Source organism: Sinocyclocheilus anshuiensis, unplaced genomic scaffold (assembly GCF_001515605.1).
Source record: "Sinocyclocheilus anshuiensis isolate Anshui unplaced genomic scaffold, SAMN03320099.WGS_v1.1 scaffold2630, whole genome shotgun sequence".
NCBI classification, from domain to species: Eukaryota; Metazoa; Chordata; class Actinopteri; order Cypriniformes; family Cyprinidae; genus Sinocyclocheilus; species Sinocyclocheilus anshuiensis.
This window is the reverse complement of record NW_015537938.1, coordinates 442760-465715: the sequence shown is the minus strand read 5'-3', so window position 1 is coordinate 465715 and position 22956 is coordinate 442760. Positions and strand designations below refer to the sequence as shown.

The 22956-nt window shown below is 38.3% G+C and overlaps 3 protein-coding genes across 6 annotated transcripts in view; all 3 read left to right on the top strand.

The window, feature by feature from the left end:
- Positions 1-4192, top strand: part of LOC107660756 (seizure protein 6 homolog) — a 15260-nt gene extending 11068 nt beyond the window's left edge. For 2 of the 3 annotated variants that reach the window (XM_016450173.1, XM_016450182.1), the window contains exons 15-19: positions 719-910; positions 996-1052; positions 1132-1249; positions 1616-1727; positions 2930-4192. In XM_016450173.1, the coding sequence (XP_016305659.1) occupies positions 719-910; positions 996-1052; positions 1132-1249; positions 1616-1727; positions 2930-2959 (509 nt within the window). In that variant the 3' untranslated portion in view covers positions 2960-4192. The remainder of the gene's footprint in view (positions 1-718; positions 911-995; positions 1053-1131; positions 1250-1615; positions 1728-2929) is intronic. The other variant, XM_016450177.1, reaches the window with a different exon arrangement.
- A 335-nt stretch (positions 4193-4527) lies between these two features.
- On the top strand, positions 4528-9675 carry LOC107660789 (BTB/POZ domain-containing adapter for CUL3-mediated RhoA degradation protein 1-like). The gene is made up of 7 exons (XM_016450209.1): positions 4528-4729; positions 6177-6453; positions 7078-7247; positions 7399-7485; positions 8457-8509; positions 8926-9121; positions 9202-9675. The coding sequence occupies exons 2-7, from the start codon at positions 6213-6215 to the stop codon at positions 9451-9453; spliced, it is 999 nt and encodes a 332-aa protein (XP_016305695.1). The 5' UTR covers positions 4528-4729; positions 6177-6212; the 3' UTR covers positions 9454-9675.
- A 1486-nt stretch (positions 9676-11161) lies between these two features.
- On the top strand, positions 11162-19565 carry LOC107660774 (HIRA-interacting protein 3-like). 2 transcript variants are annotated; one of them, XM_016450192.1, is made up of 8 exons: positions 11162-11343; positions 11906-12026; positions 16505-16652; positions 16737-17339; positions 17419-17585; positions 17946-18096; positions 18449-18547; positions 19215-19564. In XM_016450192.1, exons 1-8 carry the CDS (start codon positions 11276-11278, stop codon positions 19406-19408), a joined length of 1551 nt encoding a protein of 516 aa, XP_016305678.1. In that variant the 5' UTR covers positions 11162-11275; the 3' UTR covers positions 19409-19564. The 2 variants fall into 2 exon arrangements, with proteins under 2 accessions (XP_016305678.1, XP_016305684.1); XM_016450198.1 differs by lacking the exons at positions 11162-11343; positions 11906-12026 and adding an exon at positions 16167-16203 and having other exon boundaries at positions 19215-19565.
- The last annotated feature ends 3391 nt before the right edge of the window (positions 19566-22956 follow it).

Sequence of the window (22956 nt, the reverse complement as noted above, 5' to 3'; positions counted from 1 at the left end):
ATAAAAACGTGCATTACGTCTAAATTAACTCATAAAAATCAAATATAATTTCGTAAATTGCATAAACAATTATGAACAAAACAGCATCATGTATTTATGCATTGCTTAATCCAAAGAGCGAAGCGCCGATCACACAGATTGCATTTAAAAACTTATGAGACGCAGTGAAAAGGAATAAACCTCCACAAAGTCGTGACGTGTTTTCTAAAAGTTTAAACTGTTTTAACTTTGCATGGCTTTCTATACATCTCTTGTGTGAGAGACGCAAGTGCAGCAGTCATTTGTCCGTCTAAAAAATGTTGAACGATTCACGCTGAATGTGTGAATGGCTTGGTTTCGTTTTTTTAGATTTGAACCCATTCAAGATCTTCTCCGCATTGAGTTGCTATATTTCTCATATACATTCAAATGCAAATGTTTATTTTAAATTCGACTAATATTCATTCTTTATTCACAATCTCCTCATCACAGGCAGGCACAGCACTCAATTCAGCATGTGTTCATGTTTGTGTGTGCTGTCTGCGTCACTCATAGCACGTGCCTATATCATGCACTATATCGAAAAATTTTTATATAGTTATCAATGAAAGTGTACTGTCGATAAATATCGATACCGTTTTATCGCCCAGGCCTAATCCCAAGTACCAGATTTCTGTCTAATGTACTAACCTCTATGCCACCAATCAACCATATTGCCCTCTATTTTTCTGCTAAACAGTAAAATATGATCCATGCCCAAACCCTGGCGTGCCTGACAATGGCTACCAGACTCTGTACAAGCACAGTTACCAGGCAGGTGAGACACTGCGCTTCTTCTGCTATGAGGGCTATGAGCTCATTGGGGATGTCATCATCAACTGTGTCCCAGGACACCCCTCTCAGTGGAACAGCCCACCACCCTTCTGTAAAGGTATGTGAATGTGAACTAGTCTAATACACAGAGTTGGCATTTCTATCTGAAGAGTTTGAAAACGTCATGTTTTATTTATTTGCAGTGGCCTATGAAGGGCTACTGGACGATCATAAACTGGAGGGTAACGTTGGTTGTCATTGTTAAGTACTATTCATATTGGTTTGATAATTTGGCCCACTATGTCACATAATGATGTTATTAATCTCCACTCTTTGCAGTTTCTCAGTCATTAGAGGCCTCTCATCAAATGCTGAGCGAGAACATTGCATTGGCTATTATCCTGCCAATCATTCTGGTCATCCTTCTGATTGGTGGAATCTACATGTACTATACCAAGTAAGTTTGGCATGCTTGTGTTTCTGAATGCTTTTATCTTGTGTTAAAGTTAACATGAAATCAAAATTGACCCTATTATTATAAAATATGTACTTTACAATGCGAATGTTCCTGGTCTTATTTTGTATAATTTACTATTGCACATTATTTCAGAGAAAAGGTCGTTGTTGGTGGCTCTTGGGCTGGAAATTTGAAGTGAAATGAAATAAATAAATAAACAACATTCTACCATTTCCTAACCCATTTCCCTATGGATAAAATCAAACCTTCCTTGCATTCCTTGCATCAAAACCTTCTTCACAGCTGTTCCTTATTTAGCTCTTCTGCACTAACACCTCGTCTATCGTCTCTTCCTGTCTCTCTCAGTGTGTGTAGGTGGCAGTGGAAACCGTTGTTCTGGAAGTCTCTCTCTCACACCCACTCCTACAGTCCCATAACAGTGGAGTCTGACTTTAACAACCCTCTCTATGAGGCAGGGGTAAGATGCTCACAACCTAGTGGAATTTGTACTTATAAACTGTTAGGATGTGTAACTGAACACCAAGAAATCCAAGGCATTGATTTTCTCTTTAGGGAATCATAGTCTGTTTGCTGTCTTTGATCTTGCAGATCTTCCAGCACAGCATTCCCTCTTATTTTATGTATAGAAATATATAGATGCACTACCATTCAAAAGTTTGGGTTTAATGTTTTTGAAAGAAGTCTCTTAGGCCGCGGTCACACCAGACTTTTCGTTACATTGACTTCCATTCATACGCATGCGAATGCGTCAGACCGGAAACGCAAGCCCGTGCGAAGATATTTCGCATTTCGCTGCGTAGCAAAGTTCAAGCTTGGTGACCTCTGGCCTGCGAATTCGCATCACGTGACACCGTGTGACCAACGGCAGATCGATACGTCACAGCATCACCTCCTTTCCTGCAGGAAAGTGGAGTAGATTGTATGTTTTTACATTTTAGATTTTATAATTTATGTGTTGAATTTAAGTTCATAAAAAGACGCTGCACAGCGTGACGTCACATAACGACCGTTGGAGAAATTGTTTCGCATGCTCAAAGTCTAGTGTGACTGTCTGTGTGCTTTTTGCTCACCAAGGCTGCAGTTATTTGATCAAAAATACAGTAAAACCAGAAATATTGCAAAAGTATTATTACAATTTTAAATAATTATTTTTCATTGTAATATATTTTCCAAAGCATCATTACTTCAGTCTTCAGTGTCACATGAACCTTCAGAAATCATTCTAATATACTGATGTGTGGCTCAAGAAACATTTATTATTATTATCAGTGTTGAAAACAGTGCAGCTTAATTTTTTTTGTCAAAATCCTGCTTTTTTCAGGATTATTTTATGAATAGAAAGCTCAGTCATAAATGTCTTTACTGTCACTTTTAATCAATTTAATGCATCTTTGCTAAAAGTATTAATTTCTGTTTTCTTTTTTAAAGCAATGAAATCATATACTGACCCCAGACTTTTAAACAGTAGTGCAGATGCTGCTGTATCATCATATAAATTTGATAAAAAATTGTGTTTTCTATCTTTTTGTTGTATGTAATGTCAATTTATCTGTATTATATTAATTATAATTTTACAAAAAATAAACAATGCTGCTTGGCTTTAGATGACGATTTTCTGTCATATTTGCTAGTGAAGTTTGTTTCCCTCTCTGATTGTAGGACACACGAGAGTATGAGGTGTCCATCTGAGACAGAAGTCTTCAAATGAATCCAAATTTTGGGTGACTGAAAAGGAGAAGAAAAGAAAGGATACTGTTATTTTTCTCTCTCTCTCTGCAAGACACAATTAATGACAACACATGAATCCCACTCTGCACAGTCTCTCTCTCCTCCCTCTCGGTCGATTCACTGATGTATGTACGTACCAAGTGCGTTTGCTTGTGAGTTGATGCAGGTGCCTGTGTAGTATGTTAGCGCATGTTTACATGTGTGTATGTTATTGGCTGTATATGTACATCAGAGTAATGAAATACTGAAAGTAACAAAAAAAATAGTTGTATGTACATACGGTGAGTATGATTTCTACAGTCAGGCATGTTTTATAACAGAAGGTCTGGTGCCTTAAGGACTGTAAAGTGATGGAGTGAAAGAAAGAACGAGAAATTGAATGGGGAGAGAGAGAGAGAGAGAGAGAGAGAGAGAGAGAGAAAGAGAGAGACTTTGACAAAGATAAGTACACATACGTATATAATCTGAAAAATGAAAACTATACTCTCATGATCCCATGTTTGTATACAGACACATGGCCACACATTCACACGTACATATACATGATGACAAGAACATATTGAATGTAAATATTTTGATTGAATATTGAGTATACAAGCGGATTCAGTGCCAAAATACATCCCATAATGTGACGTCACTTCACGTTTCACTGGTTGCCATAGTATTTCTCACATTATTATGTAAAATGAGGACAATGCCAGCATTTCATATTGTTCTTTGCTGTTTCTTAAGAATCTATTTCTGCTTGATGTTGAATGACCATGTTTCAGAGGAGCGGAATGTCCTCTCGCTTACGGCACGCAACGATTGTATATTTTACCGCTTCAGCTTAGGATTCATGATCAATTATACTTAAAGTCATTGTTATCAGAGTTGATGTTGTTGCATATGCACTATGTTGAGGAAAATATATATAGAAAAAAACTGCCTGCTGTGATGCAGTAATCGAACTGAAATGCTTTTTTATAAATTGCATTTTTTAATTCATTTATTTATTTATCTCATGGTTTCTTGTTAATATGCAGTGAGTTTAGTCTTTTCCACTGTGCCATAACCAGAGCCCATGTTGTGGAGGGCTTTATTGCATTGTAGTATTACTTGATTGTTATTTATTTATCAACATAATATACTTGTCATGAAGACATTTATTTGCTGAGATTTAAGATTAAATAAAAGTCTCTGTTGGATGGTGAATGTGTCTTTCATAAATGACATCTTTATGGATAATACATACTGGTATTTGTTTTGCTATTAGCAAAATAGCATATAGATAGATAAGATAGATAGATAGATATACACAAGCTATAAACATACACACATTTACGTACTTGTGTGTGTATACACAATCACACGGTACATTAATTTAAGTTTTTCACGTTCCCAAGACAGAAAAAAAAAATGTTTTAAAATTTAAACTAAATTTTGTGTCAGAAGAAAACATTGACCTTATAAAACTGGCCTTTACGATTGGCTGGATTCAGACTGGGGGCGGGACTAACTCGCTTGACTGACGTTGAGGTGGGCCAATCAGTCAACGAAAGACTCCTCGCGAGGGGAAGCAGCCATTGTCAACCCACAACAAGCAATAAAGAGGAACGAGACAGTCGTGCGGCAAGACAACAGAGGAAATTATGATTTGGTGAAAAATCATGGCAGGCTTAGTGTTATAGATATAACTGTCCGTCGCGAATACTTTATATTTTGTGCACCTTATCGCGGGGACCCAGCTCGGTGAGTGTTTGCTCGTTGACAGCCATACTAATGTTATCAAGAGCTAGCTCAGGGGCTAATAAGCTTATCAGTATAAGACACGTTATGTGGATGTGTTTCCCTTTAATCGTCAGTTGTCAAGTTATTAAATGGCCAGTGAACGGTGGGAAATATATTTGGTGTGGTCTAGACGAGGATTAGCGAGATCTCTCAGCTGGAGTTAGGATTTTACTGAATGTGTTGACCTAATTCTGTCCATTTCCTCTGATATCAGTACAGAAACACATCTGTGGCCTCCCCAGTGGAGTGGGCAGATATTCACAAGCCTCTGAGCACTACTAAGGGGGTGTTATATTTTATATGTGTTAGTTTTTAGGGATGCCCCAGTGGGATCTTTGGATTCTCTAGTATGACGGATGATAAAAGCATTGCTTTGTATTTCATGTATTATGTTTCTGACTTTCTGGATGTTGTCTTTGTGTTTTCGGATATCGTTACAGTGGTTGTCACAGTTTGGTGGTTGGTGTGCACAGTTTATGACCGTAAATAATGGTGTACTGTCACCTTGTTCGCGCATATCTCTGAAGATGTTACAGCATTTATTAGTTTATTTTGCTCTCATCAAATTTTATGTATTCTGAACATATGTGAAATCCTGTGAGTAATCACTGGAGATCGCTTTGATGTCCTGCTGGCTACATTTTCTTTTAAAGGAATAGTTCAGAGTCAGACAGAAAAGAATGTTTTGATATTATTTACATAAGTTACTATTTTTCAAACATGTAAGTAAGTAGAACACAAAAGATGAGTTTTTGCAGATATTTCGGGACAGTCTTTTTCATATGAGGACTGGGGCTGTCAGGCATCCGAAATGATAAAAAGCATAGTTAAAAATATCATAAAAGTATCCATGTGACTTGTGTGCTGTTTTTCCAAGTCTTTTGAAACCATTTGATCATTTTAAAATCATATAAACAGATGCTCGTCACTGGAAATGTTGCCCTTCAGTGGGAAACCGTTTTAGTTGAACTTAACAACTGGATTAGTTCAATTCAGTTAATATATGAAGCATTCAGACCAGTTTTATTAACTGGATCAACTGATTTACTCAAAAGATCTGACTCGAGGCTTGAAGGAACAATTTTGTTCACAAATTGGACATGGCTGCTACTTTCATGAACACACAAAAGAGAGCTAGGACTGATTTTTTTGCTGTTTTTTGTGCTTGACAGCTCCAGTCCAGTTAAATTACATGAATGAAAACAAGTATATTCTTTAGAAAGTCTCCTTTTGTGTTCCATGGAAGAAAGAAAATGATACAGGTTTGGAACGACATGAGAGTGAGGAAGCATGGATGAACTATTCCTCAACCACTGCATTTCAGAATGACTCAGTACTGCTTAAAACATCTCATAACAATCAGACCGTAATTCTGTCTGCTCTGTATTTGTGGGCTTTATATATTTAGGCAGTGAATAAGCAGTATTTGATTTCTACTCCCCTGATGTCTGCCGAGGCATCTGGTTCATCTGGCGGGAATGTGGTGACTGTGTCTGGTTCTGCTGCATCATCCTCCAGCCATGTTCGGGAAGAAAAGGCCGGCAGGAGCCTGGCGGGGAGTAAGTATGTGAAGCTCAACGTGGGGGGAACTCTCCACTACACCACGGTCCAGACGCTCAGCAAGGAGGACAGTCTGCTAAGGAGTATTTGTGACGGAAACACAGAGGTCACCATAGACTCAGAGGGTAAGAAAAAGCATGAGAATGTGTTGTTATACAATACTTTTCAAAAGTTTGGTGTTGGTAAGATCTGATCTCATCATTATCGAGTCATTACATGAAAAAACTGAGACAGACTAAATCCAGAAGAACTGTGACAACGTCTCCAGGACACTTGAAGAAATCTTCCTACAAAGTTACCTGAAAAACAATGTGCAAGTGTACCTAGGACAAAAGCTGTTTGTTGCCCCTGTTCCCAAGCGTTATTCTACAATAACAGATGCAGAAACTAGATCAGAGATGTGTATTTAAAGGGATAGTTCACCCAAAAATGAAAATTGGATGTTTATCTGCTTACCCCCAGGGCATCCAAGATGTAGGTGACTTTGTTTCTTCAGTAGAACACAAACGAAGATTTTTAACTCAAACAGTTGCAGTCTGTCAGTCATATAATGGAAGTGAATAGGAATCACGGCTTTAAGAGTAAAAAAAACATACTACTGCAACGGTTTGAGTTAAACATTTTTGTTTGTGTTCTACTGAAGAAACAAAGTCACCTACATCTTGGATGCCCTGGGGGTAAGCAGATAAACATCTAATTTAAATTTTTGGGTGAACTATCCTTTTAAATATTTCTTCACTTCTTTTAAGGCTGGGTGGTACTGGACAGATGTGGGAGACACTTTTCCCTGGTGCTGAACTTCCTGCGGGACGGGACAGTTCCTTTGCCGGAGAGCACACGGGAGCTAGAGGAGGTGTTGAAGGAGGCGCAGTACTACAGGCTGCAGGGTCTTGTGCAGCACTGCCTCACCACATTACAGGTTAGAGGATCCACTGGAGCGTGCTTCTGTACCATCAGTGTTGGTCCAAAGTAGCACGTGTCTATAGAGAAGTTGAATGCTTCTTTGAGCCAAGGAAGGTGTTTGACTGTTGGTCTGTCACTTACTAATGGCTTGCTTGATGTTGATGCAGAAACGCAGGGATATCTGCAGGGGATGTCACATTCCTATGATCACTTCAGCCAAAGAGGAACAGAGGATGATAGCCACCTGTAGGAAGGTGAGATAACACAGCAGAATATTTACTTCCCCCTTAGACCAAAACAACACAAGAAAAATGATCTCTCTTTAGACTGCACTACACGAATTTTGCCTAGTTTTTTGCCCAGATTCAAAGTCTGGAGGAGTTAGCACTTGTTGCCAGAAGCTAGAGCCAGTCGGCAGATATTGGTCAGTTGTGAAAGTTGTGTAGTGTACAGACGTGATTCAAACTATGATTCCATCCAGTCAAGAGATATCAAACACGTTTGATATTTTGAGCTGATTTTAGAATGCATGTTACCATTTTTTTCATTCATCTCCTAGCAATGTGGCACACTTTGTCTTTATGTCAGAACAACATGAAAGTGTAGTAGTGTGTAATTCAGTAGTCATAGTAGACATTTAGTATATAATGTCCAGTTTTGCTCTGTAAACATTTACAGAGTTGCCAAGTGTATGATCCCTGGTGTTTTAAATCTTTGTATAGATTTTAAAGTAAAACGCTACAGGCAAAACAATAGTTTTTTTTTTTTCGTGCACTACTTTTTTTTAATTTTGTGATTTTGGGCTATTTTGCTACATGTTCTCTTTCAGGTTTCACATTTAAGTGTTTATTTTATTTTGTTAGACTTTATTTGCGTCTATAGATTAGCACATTTAATTGAATAATGCACCATTTGCATATTTAAACAACATTTCAGAAAATATTTAATACAAAATAATAAAAATAAAATAAAATACAAATAAATTTAATACAATTAAAAAGTATTAATGTCCTATGATTAATTAGCTGGGGAAGTATGGTGATATCTTTTAGTTTATTTTTTCTGTGATGTCTTGCCTTAAAAGTCATGTAATGTAGTCCAGCCTTTAAGGACTGCTTTATATGGGCATGTAGTATGGAGCTCTGAGGAAAATTACATTGATATTAATAATGGTAATGAGATTTTTGTGGTCTTTGTTTCATAAGTAATCTTTTCCTCATTACAGCCAGTGGTGAAACTGCAGAATAACAGAGGGAACAATAAATACTCCTATACCAGGTACATTCAGCCTCACTTCTTCAGCCTTTTTTTTTTTTTTTTATTTTTTTTTTTTTTTTTTTTACGTTTACTTTTCTGAGTTTACCACCACCTCATTTCAGAAAGCATATGAATCATAATGTGACTTATTCAAATACTATTCTGAATATAAATGAATAATTGTAGTCATACACACACAAGACATGTGGCTCAATGACCCCTTGTAATTATGCCTGGTTACTATAGGAAGCAGTAAGAAAATGATATTGAGACATTTAAATGTTCCTGTCTGTCAAACAGTAGAGCATAGCACTAGCAACGCCAAGGTCATGGGTTAGATTTTCAGGGAATGCATGAATTTAAAAAAAATGTATGCCAAATATGTAAATGTCAACGAGTGGTGCTGTTTTTCAATCAATTTTACCCTGTTTCCTCAGCAACTCTGATGATAACCTTCTGAAGAACATTGAGCTGTTCGATAAGCTGGGGCTGCGCTTTAATGGCAGAGTGCTGTTCATTAAAGACGTGTTGGGAGATGAGATATGCTGCTGGTCTTTTTACGGCGAGGGACGCAAGATTGCCGAAGTCTGCTGCACCTCTATTGTTTATGCCACTGAGAAGAAACAGACCAAAGTGAGCAAAAGGGACTTGAACTGTCTTGTCTATGTGTATAAATGTGTTTTCTAACTTCTTTTTTTCATCTGTTCACATAGGTTGAGTTCCCAGAAGCTCGAATCTTTGAGGAGACACTCAACATTTTGATCTATGAAAATGGGCGAGGCTCGGGTTTGGGAGGCATGGCCCTGCTGGAGTCAGTGGGCGTCTCGTCGCCAGGTGTGGGCCAGTCAGAGGAGGAAGGGGCAGGTGTGGGAGGCGGGGATAGGCGGGTGAGGCGTATCCATGTGCGGAGGCATATTATGCATGATGAGAGGGGTCACGGACAGCAGACTGTCTACAAAGACTGAATCAGAACGATACAATGCATTGTACTACCAATATGCATGTGAACAATGGAAAAGTTGGTTGAGGAAAGAAAGACAACTTTGGTATGTTTAATACTGCACTGAAATGGGAGGGGTGGGGGGTAATTATGGGCTAGTTTAGAAATAATACTGAAGTTGCCACAGTGGTACAGTTTTATTTTCTTCTGTGAGATACATTTACATGACCTTTTTTCATTTTTGTTAAATTTAATTTATTATTCAGTTAATTTATTGTCCAGAATTTTCACTTTTTCAAGATTCAATGTGAAATAAGTTGTGTTTTGTTTGTTTGTATGGGCCGTGTGAAAGTTAATCTTTTGGTGATCAATGGTAAACTGTGATGTATGCTGACTTGAGGGGTACATGGTGGAGGTGTCATGTTGTCTAGGACTGTCAGATCTTCTGGGAAACTGACCAAATGTGCAAAGCTTGTTGTTGCAGCCATAGATAGCAGGGAGTCCAGTTTTAAACATCCTTTTTGTAACATAAAAGGAAAACATAACAAGTAAATCATTTTACACAACTGTGCCTCACGATTAGTGTTTAACATTTTCAATGGGCATGCTAATATTTATAAAACTAATATTGTTTTGGTTTAAAAAGAAAAAGATTGCAATAGTTTCTAGCATTATGTAACAATACATTCTAAAACAGAAGTTAAGACGTGTTAGACTTGTTGCCACACCTGCAGTAAAAAAAAAAGAAAAAGTAATTTTATTTCAGGGTCATTTCTAGACAAAGATTGCTCCTTTGAATCACAATAGTAGTTACCACTACGGTACAAACCCCTTCACAAAATGATTTATGTTTTATTGACAAATGTAAGCCATAAATGTATGCACTCACTGTCCTAGACCAAAAAACACCCCTTAATTCTGCCAATTAAACTAGTATATGTGGAATGCCGTCCGGATATTGTTTTGGAATTTTATTAATCAACTGGAATTAATATTCCTTTAACATTTTCAATAAAAATGCTTTTTGGTAAAACCCTTGTTAAGTTATTTTATTTTGTCTTCAAAAATAGCAAAGGAAACTTATTCCAAAGCACGAGAATCAATCATAAAAAGTAGACAGTAGGTTATAACAGAGTGTCGAAATGACATTCATACCAGATGAAGGATGAAAATGGTGAATATGAGAAGAGTAAATATCTTTTTAAAAATGGAGCATATAAAGTAGCTGTTTAAGACTTGTCCAACAACTCCATATGAACATATTTGTGACCAGGGACCACAAAACATATACGGGTCAATTTTTTGAAATGCAGAATTATACATCATCTGAAAGCTGAATAAATAAGCTTTCAATTGACGTATGGTGGTTTGTTAGGATAGAATAATATTTGGCCGAGATACAACTATTTGGAAATCTGGAATCTGAGGGTGCAGAAAAATCTAAATATTGAGAAAAGCGCCTGTAATATCCTAATGATTTTTGGCATAAAAGAAAAATCGATCATTTTGAGCCATACAATGTATTGTTGGCTATTTCATTTGCTACAAATATACCTGTGCTACTTATGACTGGTTTGGTGCTCCAGGGTCACACTTATAAGTGAATTAATGAAAGAAAAGGTTTTAATAATTGGACATGAAGCAGACCAACGTTACAATGTTATGTCTATTACGTGATCACGTCTAGCGGAAATTGTGCGCGATGACGTAAAGTAACGTAGCCATGCACAGCAAAGCGCGCCAAGGTAGGGCCGCGCACTTAGTACGCACACGCACACACGCACACACACACACACAGACAGTACGCAGTGGAGTAAAAAGTGGCGCAAGTGTGTAAAAAAAAAAACATGGCCAAAGAAGAGGATGTGATCCGAAAGTTCGTTGTGAGAGAACTGCACAAGTGTTCGGACCTCAGGTAAAGTGCTCTCAAAACGGATGTTATCATCATTAAGTTACACATCAAAGAACGCTATGTTAGTAAGTCAGGGCTGAATCAAACTCGTTGCTTGAGAAATTCGGTAACGCATGTCAGGTCTCACATAATAGCTAGTGTGTGACATGAAGGAAAAAGAAACAGATATAAAGGGGTGGTTAGTGTAAGCTGTTTGCATGAATACGGTCACATCGCATAAGAAGCGCTTTAATTAGCAGGTATCGTAAATAAATATGATCAAGGGATACTACAATCATGTGTGACGCAGCTTACGTAAAAGAGCTTGAAGGAAATACTGTAGTACAGTAGCATGCTTGAGCGGTTTTACAGAACATGTGTCTGTGCATCACATCACTCGTGTTAATGCGCAAGGCACTAAAGTGAAAGTGTACTTGTGTTTTGTAACGGTTTGCTGTGTCCAAATGATGTGAAGTGTTAAAGTCATGTGACATTTTTCATTGATTTATATTGGTCAATCAGAATGATATCGGCTATTGTGCAGTTATTTACATGTTTAATTTGCTGTTACTCTGCCATCTTTCAGTACACTGACTTTAGGCATTCTGCGGAGGAGATACCTGGAAAAGGTGGGGAGAGAGTCGCTCAGCATCAAGGACAGACAGCTGATGAAGAAAATTGTGGAGGAGGAACTTTTGAAGATGCAGGTGAAGAAGAGATGTTGAAGTCATGTGATCTTAACATCATGCATCTGTCAAAAAACGATATTTTGCTAAGATTCGCCCTTTGGTTACTGGTGCAATAATCTCTTTGAAATAAATCTCTTTAGAATAAATTGATAAACAATTAGTCTGATGTATTCACAGGGTGAGGTTTCACTCTGTACATTCCTAAGTTAAAATTCTTTTTTGCATGTTTGCGGTGTCCGTGTCACTGATTGGATGAACGCAGCTCTAGCATTGTGCATCCTTAGTAGACTTTGTCAACTGTACTATCAAGTTTGTCCTGAATTAACGTTTTTGGTTTATAGAGGTAAGAATAAAACAAGCTCTTCTTCAGAATCAGAATCACGTTTAATATCAAGTACTGTATGTATACATGTACGAGGAATTTGTCTTGGTAAATTGGTGCTTGACAAAGACAACAGAAAAACAAGAATAAATAATAGAACAATGAGGTAAACCGTTTTAAATTAAGACAAGTAAAAGCTATACGGTAAGAGCAAGAAAGAATTTAGGAAGATAAAAATATAAATTACAAAATAAACATTATAAACATTAACTCTACATTTGTGCAGAATATGTAAAATGGGGCAGTGCAAATGTTTACAGTTGAAACTTAAATGGTACATTTCTGAACATTGTGCAAGATGTGCAGCGAGGAGCCAGTGCAAATGCTTACAGTCTGGGATGTGAGAATATAGCAGCCTGAGTTGTGTGTGTTAATGTAACACATGTGAAACAACATGTGTGTGTGTGTGTGTGTGTGTGTGTGTGTGTGTGTGTGTGTGTTTTTTAATGTGAAGTGTAATGTCCATGGGCGTGACTCGTGAGTAAGAAGCCCTGATGGGTCGTGGGTATTGTTGATAATAGCAGTTGCAGATGGAAAGAAACTGTTTTTGTGGCGTTTTTCAAAAAGTTTGTGTCCAGGGTGAGATGTGTCAACAGGTCCTGAAGAGATGGGAGGTTGCATCCGATTACCTTCTCAGCAGAGCAGATGACACATTGCAGTCGGCCTTTGTCCTTGGCAGTGGCAGCAGCATAGGCTACCAGATGGTGATGGAGGTGGTGAGAATGGACTCAATGATGGAAGTGTAGAAGTGAACCATCATTGTCTTTGGCAGGTTAAAATTCTTCAGCTGCCTCAGGAAGTACATCCTCTGCTGTGCTTTTTTAATTAGAGCGCTGATGTTGAACTCCTACTTGAGGTCCTGGGTGATGATGGTGCCCAGGAAGCTGACAGAGTCCACAGGATAATGAGGGCAGGTGGGGCTGGGTTCTTCCTGAAGTCAATCACCATCTCCACTGTTTTTACAGCGTTGAGCTCCAGGTTGTGCTGATTGCACCCAGACGGTCAATCTCCCACCTATAGGCAGACTCAGCCCCGTCAGAGATGAGCCCAATAAAGGTGGTGTCATCCGCAAACTTAAGAAATTTGACAGACTCGTGACTGGAGGTGCAGCTGTTGGTGTATAGAGAGAAGAGGAGAGGAGAAAGAGCACAGCCTTGAGGGTAGCCAGTACTGATGGTTCGGGGGTCAGAAACATGTTTTTCCATTCTCACATGCTGCTTCCTGTCAGACAGGAAGTCTATGATCCACCTACAGGTGGAATGGGCACATTCAGCTGGCAGAGCTTGTCCTGTAGCAGAGCCGGTATGATTGTATTGAACGCAGAGCTGAAGTCCACAAACAGGATCCTGGCGTAGGTTCCTGAGGAGTCCAGGTGCTGGAGGATAAAGTGGAGGGCCATGTTAACTGTGCTAAATTGGTGCTTGACAAAGACAACAGAAAAACAAGAATAAATAATAGAACAATGAGGTAAACCGTTTTAAATTAAGACAAGTAAAAGCTATACGGTAAGAGCAAGAAAGAATTTAGGAAGATAAAAATATAAATTACAAAATAAACATTATAAACATTAACTCTACATTTGTGCAGAATATGTAAAATGGGGCAGTGCAAATGTTTACAGTTGAAACTTAAATGGTACATTTCTGAACATTGTGCAAGATGTGCAGCGAGGAGCCAGTGCAAATGCTTACAGTCTGGGATGTGAGAATATAGCAGCCTGAGTTGTGTGTGTTAATGTAACACATGTGAAACAACACGTGTGTGTGTGTGTGTGTGTGTGTGTGTGTGTGCCATGTTAACTGTGCCATCTACAGACCTGTTGGCTCTGTAGGCAAACTGCAGGGGGTCCAGGAGAGGGTCTGTGATGGATTTGAGGTGGGACAATACAAGGCGCTCGAAGGACTTCATTACTACAGATGTCAGGGCGACAGGTCTGTAGTCATTTAGACCTGTGATCCTGGGTTTTTTGGGGACGGGGATGATGGTGGAGGTCTTGAAGCAGGCTGGCACATGGCATATCTCCAAAGAGGTCTTAAAGATATCTGTAAACACTGGAGACAGCTGGTCAGCACAGTACTTCAGAGTGGATGGAGAAACAGAGTCTGGTCCGGCTGATTTCTGAGGGTTCTGTCTCTTGAAGACTCTGTTAGCATCTCTCTCCTGGATGGAGAGAGACGTTCCTGTGATGGGGCTGAGGGGGAGGGAGCCGTTGAGGTGTGGAGCTGTGAAGAGGCCTCAGCTTCTGCTGTGGTGAAGCTGATGTTCAAGCTCAAGCTGAAGGCTGGTGTCATGGGGGATGATATCAGGACTATCCCATTGTCTTTCAAAGCAACAGTAAAACTCATTCAGGTTGTTGGAGAGTCGTTGGTCGTTAACAGAGTGGGGGGCTTTGTTTCCAGTTTGTGTCCTTTCCAGACAGAAGTGGTGTCTTTAGCTGAGAATTGCTGTTGTAGTTTCTTCACACCAATTTGGAGTTTTCTGTCGCCATTTGACATTTTCCTCTTATGAATTATGAGGCACATGACTGGGTGTCTGTTGTTAAGTATCCAGTCATAACATTCTAACACTGCATTGTTTCACACTGGGCAAGTTTGGCACAGCAATGTGGGGGTTAACACTGCAAAAGTAGTTCACTAAAGATGTGTGGGAGATGAGCAGGATTTCTTAACCTGGGCTAAAAAGCAGTGCTATCCCTGATTATAAATTCTAAAAAGTATGAAAAGATTCTACAAGTGTGAAATGTTCCTTTACCTGGGGTTAAAAGTGGGGTTTAGAATGACAGTAACACTCCGGGTTAAGTGCAGTGTCAAAATTAAAGAAAGGTTTTTGAATAGTGCAGTTTTTGGTGAAAATGTACTCATAAAGTGGTTAGAATGGAAGTTGTTAAAAATATTACTAAATAGACTGGGATGAATTGTAACCTTGCAAAGCATTTTATCAGCAGTTTTTCTTTAAAATATTATGTTATACATAACATGGTTATAATCTGTTATGCAAACTTATTTTGGTACCGTGAACATCTCTACTATAATTTAAATGAATTAATCTAAATTACCTTTCTTGAGGCAATGAAATGATGCTTTTGCATTTATTTGGGAATGAGTTCGGAAACGGTTTAATGATTTCTGTTTGAAAGGTTCCAAATATAAAAAAGGAAAGAGCAAAGTCTTGTCTGATAATATGGTGAAGAATAATGTGATATGTCAGTAACATTTTAAAGGGGTCATCGGATGCTCATTTTGCTTGATATGATTCTTTAGGGTCTTAATTAAAAGTCTATAACATACTTTGGTTAAAATTTCTCAATGTTAGTATAAAAAACACCTTTTTAAATCTGTCAAAATCAGCTCTGTTTGTATCGAGCCATTATAGTCCATGTTGCTTTAAATGTTAATGAGCTCTGCTGGCCCCACCTCTCTCTTCCGAGCTGCTCTCAGAGAGACTGTTTACTGTAGTCGCATTCATCGTGAAACTTGCTAATTAGCGCATTATTAGGAAAGGTGATTTGCAAAGATTCATAAAAAACCCTTATACTCACTTCTTCTGTAGATGAGGCTGGATCACGAATGATTCGAGCGAACATAGATGCATTTAGGCTGATCGGGAGTGGTGCATTCACTTAAAAGCGAAAGTAACGTTAATCCTCTGCGTCTTCAGCAGCTCAGATGTCGGGAGTAAATGACGAATGCTATATTCATTATTACATCCAACAATAAAGCACCTCAATTACTTAATCGGAGACATCTTGTCTTCCCCTGCACCAGAGTCAACACAACGGCGGACTGATGACAGCTCACTCAGGGCTGGTCTAAGGTAAGTCACCAGGTCCAGTCTGTGCTGAAACACTACTGTCAATCAACTATCGTGGGAGTGGCCTGTACAGAACTACGTCATTTTGACAGGAATCTCAGAACAGCCTGGTTTGAGAAAGGGGATTTAAATAGGGATTTAAAAAAAAACACTGGATGGATTTTTATAATTATAGGATGGATGTGTACACACACTTCCAACATACATTTATGTTCAAACAACTTGAAAAGTGAATTTTGCATCCGATGACCCCTTTAAAGTCAAGGCTTTGCTTTGACAACTGACAACCTTCTTCAATTTCCAGGACAGCAGTGATGATGAGCCTCTTATTAAGAGTGTGAATCCTTCAAAGAGCCAGAGCAAAAGGAAAAGGGTGGATGAAGATGATGGGGATGAAGAGAATAAAATGGTGGGAAAGACAAAAAGATCACGGCTGGAGGAGTTTTCTCCAGGTAACCGTGTAGTATTTGTTGAGTTTGTTCTTGTTTTTTCTTATTGGATGTTGCGTGAGTAACGTTACGTTCTCTCTTGTCCAGATTCCCCTGACTCTGGAATAGAGAAAGCTATTAACGAGGGAGAACAAAAAGAGGATGAAGCTGAAAGTGATAAAGACGCGGGTGAAGACAGTGAGGAGGAGCAAGAGGAAAAGAACATTAAGAAAAAAACACAGAATAAGAGACAGAGCAAACTGAAAGGGGACAGTGAGAAGAAAAAGAAACCGAAGAAGAAAGGGAAGGTGAAAGAAAGTGACGAAGATGAGGAGTTCAAGGATTCTGATGAGGAGGAGGCAAGGCAAAAACAACCATCGAAAGAAAAGAAAAAGGATTCAGACAGTGTGAAGGAAATCACTGATACACCGGCTTCGAGTGATTCAGAGGATGAAAAAGTGAAAAGCAAAGTGAAGACGCAGAGTAAAAGAAAAGATATCAGAAAAAAGAAGCCAGTCGAGAGGGATATTGTGAAAGAAGTGGAGAGAGAGGTTTTTGGGAGCAGCTCTGAGAGTGAAGAGGAGAATAACAAGAGCGCTAAAAGAAAAAACAGGAGCAACTCTGAAAATGACAGCAGCGGAGACAGTGAAGAGGAAAAAGATCAAAAAGAGGATGCTGCTAATTTGTCCTCCAAAGAGATGGAGAAAAATGGTAAGAATCCCTCAGAGGTCAAAGCGGTGTATGCTTAAACCTTTCTCCTTACATTGTTCATCTCTCTTTTTCTTGACAGAAGAGAAAATACAGGACGGTCAGAAGGAGGCAGCAGAGGACTCTGACTCCTCGTCTCTTCCCTCACTGGAGGATGAGGATGAACAAGAGAAGGACAAGAAGGAGGGAAAGAAAAGTACGACAAAGAAAAAGCACAGTGAGGAGAGGGAGAACACAACCAGAGGAAAGGCAAGATGAATTTGAGAACAGCTCACATCACAAAAAATGACTTTTTCACTACTGTGTGTTATATTTAAGTAATGTCAAACAAGCAAGAGTGTTGTTATTCAACCATACATTACCCTTCAGAAGTTTGGGGTCCAGAAGTTGTTTTTTTTGCTTAAGTAGTAAAGACTCAAGTATTAAAGTAAGGACAAAAGCTCTGTTTTTAATGTCTTTTGTAACAACCAGAATTGGTCAGATAGATAATTTCAGTTTGATTCTCACATAAGTGGACTACATGCTGTCCATGCCCTTTATTAAACCCAATTTTTGAATTTTATTCCGATATGTATTGATTATAATAACTCAATTATTTTTGACCATCAGGATGAAGAAAATAAGGCAGTGTCCAGGCTGAAGCGCTACATCGCCCTCTGTGGTGTGAGACGGAACTATAAGAAGCTGTTAGACGGCTGCCGATCAGTAAAGGCAAAGGTGGCTGTGCTGAAAAAAGAGCTGGAGAAGCTGGGTGTGGAAGGTTAGTGTGCATGTGTGAACAGAAGGGGGAACGCGTATACAATTTGCTGAATCATCTCAATGCTATGGTAAATGTGCACATGCAGATTTGCATTCCTTCAGTGTTTTTAATCATGTATGTGGAGTAACTAGGTTACCTTTCAGTGCATTTTCTGCTGATGTAAAATACAGTCCTGCACATTACTGAAAAAAACAACAACAACTAATATCATATAAATGTCAGTCAAGTGTAATGCACTTTAGAATACATGGTTTGTTTTCTTTTGTACACTGAGAGATTTCTATGTTGCATATGTTATAAAGAATGTCCATACAAGCACACTCTTATTACCTATGAAATATGTCTGTCCCAGGTCAGCCCTCCATAGAGAAATGTAAAAAAGCTCGACTAAAAAGAGAAGAAGCACAGGAACTGGCTGAGCTGGATGTCAGCAACATCATCGCCACTCAGGGTAATGACGTTTATAAATTGTATCTACTGTTGGAAATGCAGAAGCTGAGACCAGGAGACTCTTGGGGATCTTCAGCAGACTTCTTTATTGGGAACGCACTGTGTGGCGCTGCAGTCATCAAAAGTCTAGCTAAGGCAGTGATGCATTGTAGTTTATATACATTTTAGCGGACAGTGCTTAGAAATGGAGACAAGGCACGTGGGTGACGACCTTAAACAAAGCATGCAAATGAAGTATTCAGGCATAGCAACCTGCCCCATTTCACAAGTCCTAATCCAATCAGCATAACTACTGAAAATCTTAGGCAGAGGCACCAAGAGCCATTACAAACAAAAGGTGAGAGTCTCTGTAATCTGGCTCATTTGACTTAACAATAAAAGAACAGGAACTGGCAGGAACCTCTTGCTACACACTTTAACAGAATCGTTCATCTGATGTCATCATCTTTACCATAAATCTTCACCTTAGTTTTTCAGGTGAATGTATGTCAGGAAATATGATTAGTAGATCTAAGACAGGTTCTTAAATTTGTAATCACACACTACTGTAGATACATTTAAATTTAAGGTCAAAAAAATTCACATGAATGCATGGAAATCTGAGAGTTGTAAAATGTGATTTACTTCATTTTGGCCTAAACCTAATGAAATGAAACTTTGTTCATCAGGACGTCCCAAAAGAAGAGCAGCTGCAGCAGCATGGCCCCCTGCACAGAATGTCTCTCCTCCCCCCTCTGCCTATAAATGTGTTGTGAACTCAGACTCTGATAGTGGAGAGAGCCACAGAAACACAGGGCGCAAGAGAGGAGCAGCCTGGGCCAACCTGCAGGGAATCATCAGTGATGATGGAGAGAGTGACTAGGCGGCAAGTGCCTTTCCCTACAATCGGTTTCATCATTATACAGTGCATTCCTTAAGTTCACCCACTCTTTAATTCACTATGGAAAAAAAGTTAAACCTGTTCTAATCAATTGGTACATTGGCAAGAGTTTTATGTGTACATCCTGTTATTGTAGGATGTTTTTGGATTTCTTTATAGTAAGTTTGTTCTCTCTATTTGTGTGTTTTACAATTGTTAGTTTGTACTTTATATTTAAGTATCTTAAATGTGTATAGTAAGGTTCGTGTAGCTTTGGAAATAAAATAACATATATTGAATTTGTTTTACATTCTCTCTTCCTTGTCCCAGAAGTGCACTTTGACTTTGTTAATGGCTGTAGGATGTCGATTTTACAATGTAAACAGTGTATTCTCAAAACTAACTTTTTTATTTTGTTACAGCATAGTAAATGATTATTGCTTGTTTTCAAGGAAGACATCTGATTACATTGCAGAGAACAGCTTGGTTATGTTAGCTCTGATTATAGAAATTCAGACCTTGTGATGAAGCTAGTAGTATTATAAAAACAAAATCTCCTTTAATAGCGGGAATGCAGTGGCGATCAGCCAGGGTATGGCAACAGACAGGGTATGGCGACTGCCATATGGAAACGCGCCCCTGAGTGAAATTTGGCTAAACGTGCATCAGCAACAGCGTTAGCTTTTTAAAATTTCTAAATGTGTTAAGTGTCCCAAATGTATAAAACAGTTTATGTAGCAAATAAATGTAAACACTTAAATTATTTTTTACATTTTCCCCCTTGTCTTTATGCTGTTTTTTTGCTTGATCATGTACATTTAGACTCACTTGAATACTTTACAATAGTTATTAAAAAGCATTCACAAAGTCAGAGCCGTGGCCACTGGTCAATGCTCATGACGTATGCGAGTAACATGAGTTCGATTTCTTGTGAGGACCTTTTCTGGTCCCGTCCCCAACTCTTCTACCCTGTCATTCCTGTCTCTTATATATAAAAAAGCCATAAAAACTTTGAAAAGCTTTTACAAAAATCATTGTTGATCTCCTTGTCTCCTCCCTGTTATATTCAAGGATTAGTTTACTTCCAGAATAAAATTCCTAATAATTTACTCCTCCCCATGTCATCCAAGATGTTAATGTATTTCTTTCTTCAGTCGAAAAGAAATTAAGGTTTTTAAGGAAAACATTCCAGGATTTTTCTCCATATAGTGGACTTCAACGGGTTGAAGGTCCAAACTGCAGTTTCAGTGCAGCTTCAAAGGGCTCTACACGATACCAGCTGTGAAATAAGCAAAACAATCGGTCATCTTCTAAGAAAAAATTTAAATGTTTATACTTTTGCTCATCTTACACTAGCTCGACCTCACACATTACATAATCACGTTGGAAAGGTCACGTGTGACGTAGGTAGAAGTACTGACCCAGTGTTTACAAAGCAAACGTGCAAAGAAAGTCAAACGCCCTTTACAAAAAAAGGTAAAACAACGATGTTGGACGATTTTGAAGTTGGTGGAGATGGAGTCTTTCGGCCTACCCTACATTTTTGAACCGGAGTATGCAGACAAAGAACTAACCGTGCGTGACCTTTCCAACATTACGTAATGCCGCGGACGCGCATCGAAGATACTGAGCCAACCAATGTATCTAAACCAATAAATAGCTGAAAAACCAATGTATACTTGGAACAAACCAATATATACTTGAGCCAATGTATCTAAAAACCAATATATAGTTGAACAAACTAACATATACAATACATACAAAAACAATATATTCTTAAACAAACCAATATATATTTGAGCCATTGTATCTAAACCAATATATAGTTGAAAAACCAATGTAAACTTGAACAAACCAATATATACCGGAGCCAACTAATGTATCTAAACCAATATATAGTTGAACAAACCAATACATACTTGAACCAACTAATGTATCTAAACCAATATATAGTTGAAAAACCAATGTATACTTGAACAAACCAATATATACCGAAGCCAACTAATGTATCTGAACCAATATATACAGTGGTGTGAAAAAGTGTTGGCCCCCTTCCGTGATAAATGGAACCATGAATTCTGCTGTTTACCAAAAATCCTGAAGGAGAATGTCCGGCCATCTGTTCGTGACCTCAAGCTGAAACGAACTTGGGTTCTGCAGCAGGACAATGATCCAAAACACACCAGCAAGTCCACCTCTGAATGGCTGAAGAAAAACAAAATGAAGACTTTGGAGTGGCCTAGTCAAAGTCCTGACCTGAATCCTATTGAGATGCTGTGGCATGACCTTAAAAAGGCGATTCATGCTCGAAAACCCTCCAATGTGGCTGAATTACAACAATTCTGCATAGATGAGTGGACCAAAATTCCTCCACAGCGCTGTAACAGACTCGTTGCAAGTTATCGCAAACACTTGATTGCAGTTGTTGCTGCTAAGGGTGGCCCAACCAGTTATTAGGTTTAGGGGGCAAACACTTTTTCACACAGGGCCATGTAATTTTGGATTTTGTTTTTCCTTAATAATAAAAACCTTCATTTAAAAACTGCATGTTGTGTTCACTTGTGTTATCTTTTATGATCTGAAACATTAAAGTGTGACAAACATGCAAAGAAATAAGAAATCAGGAAGGGGGCCAACACTTTTTCACACCACTGTACTTGAACCAACTAATGTATCTAAACCAATATATAGTTGAAAAAACAATGTATACTTGAACAAACCAATATATACATGAGACAACCAATATATAGTTGAACAAACCAATACATACTTGAACAAACCAATACACCCTTGAGCAAACTGATGTATCTAAATGAATATATATGTGAACAAACAAATATATAGGCCTAGTTAATCAAACCAATCTGTAATTGAACAAAGCAATGTATACTTGATCAGACCAATATATACTTGATCCAACCAATGCATCTAAACCATAGTTGAGGAAATCACTGTTTACTAGAACAATCCAGTTTATAAAGGAGCAAACCCATGTGTGCTTGATTAAATCAATGTATCTAAATCAGTATGTCTGGTTAAGCCAATGTATTATAAATCAGTGCATATGTTATTAAACCATACTTTCAACCAGTGAACCAATCCATATCCACGCAATACATATGTATTTCCTGAACAGCTTTCCAGAGACTATACTATATAGGCAGCAAATTCCTTGTATTATACAATGGATTCACAAATAACTGTTTACATTTACATTTAGTCATTTAGCAGACTTTATCCAAAGAGACTTACAAATGAGGACAATAAAAGCAGTCAAAACTAACAAAAGAGCAACAATATATAAGTGCAAATGACAAGTCTCGGTTAGCCTAACGCAGTACATGTAGCAAGGTGTGCATATATATTTTATACTCACACATAAACACACACACAAAGAAAAACAAGTAGATAGAATAGAAAAAATATAAATAGTTTTTTTTTTAATTAAAAAAAAGAAGATAAAGTAGAATTAAAATAGAATAGAAAGTGCTAGAGTTAGAGGGTCAAATAAAGGTGGAACAGATGTGTTTTTAGTCGTTTCTTGAAGATGG

Bases quoted from the DNA above. Each gene is read 5' to 3' on its own strand.
- LOC107660789 (XM_016450209.1), top strand. From the start codon at position 6,213: ATGTCTGCCGAGGCATCTGGTTCATCTGGCGGGAATGTGGTGACTGTG. The intron at 6,454-7,077 runs GTAAGAAAAAGC...ACTTCTTTTAAG, and splicing joins GGTCACCATAGACTCAGAGG to GCTGGGTGGTACTGGACAGA. The intron at 8,510-8,925 runs GTACATTCAGCC...CTGTTTCCTCAG, and splicing joins AATAAATACTCCTATACCAG to CAACTCTGATGATAACCTTC.
- LOC107660774 (XM_016450192.1), top strand. From the start codon at position 11,276: ATGGCCAAAGAAGAGGATGTGATCCGAAAGTTCGTTGTGAGAGAACTG. The intron at 17,340-17,418 runs GTAAGAATCCCT...TTTTCTTGACAG, and splicing joins CAAAGAGATGGAGAAAAATG to AAGAGAAAATACAGGACGGT. The intron at 18,097-18,448 runs GTTAGTGTGCAT...TGTCTGTCCCAG, and splicing joins GGAGAAGCTGGGTGTGGAAG to GTCAGCCCTCCATAGAGAAA.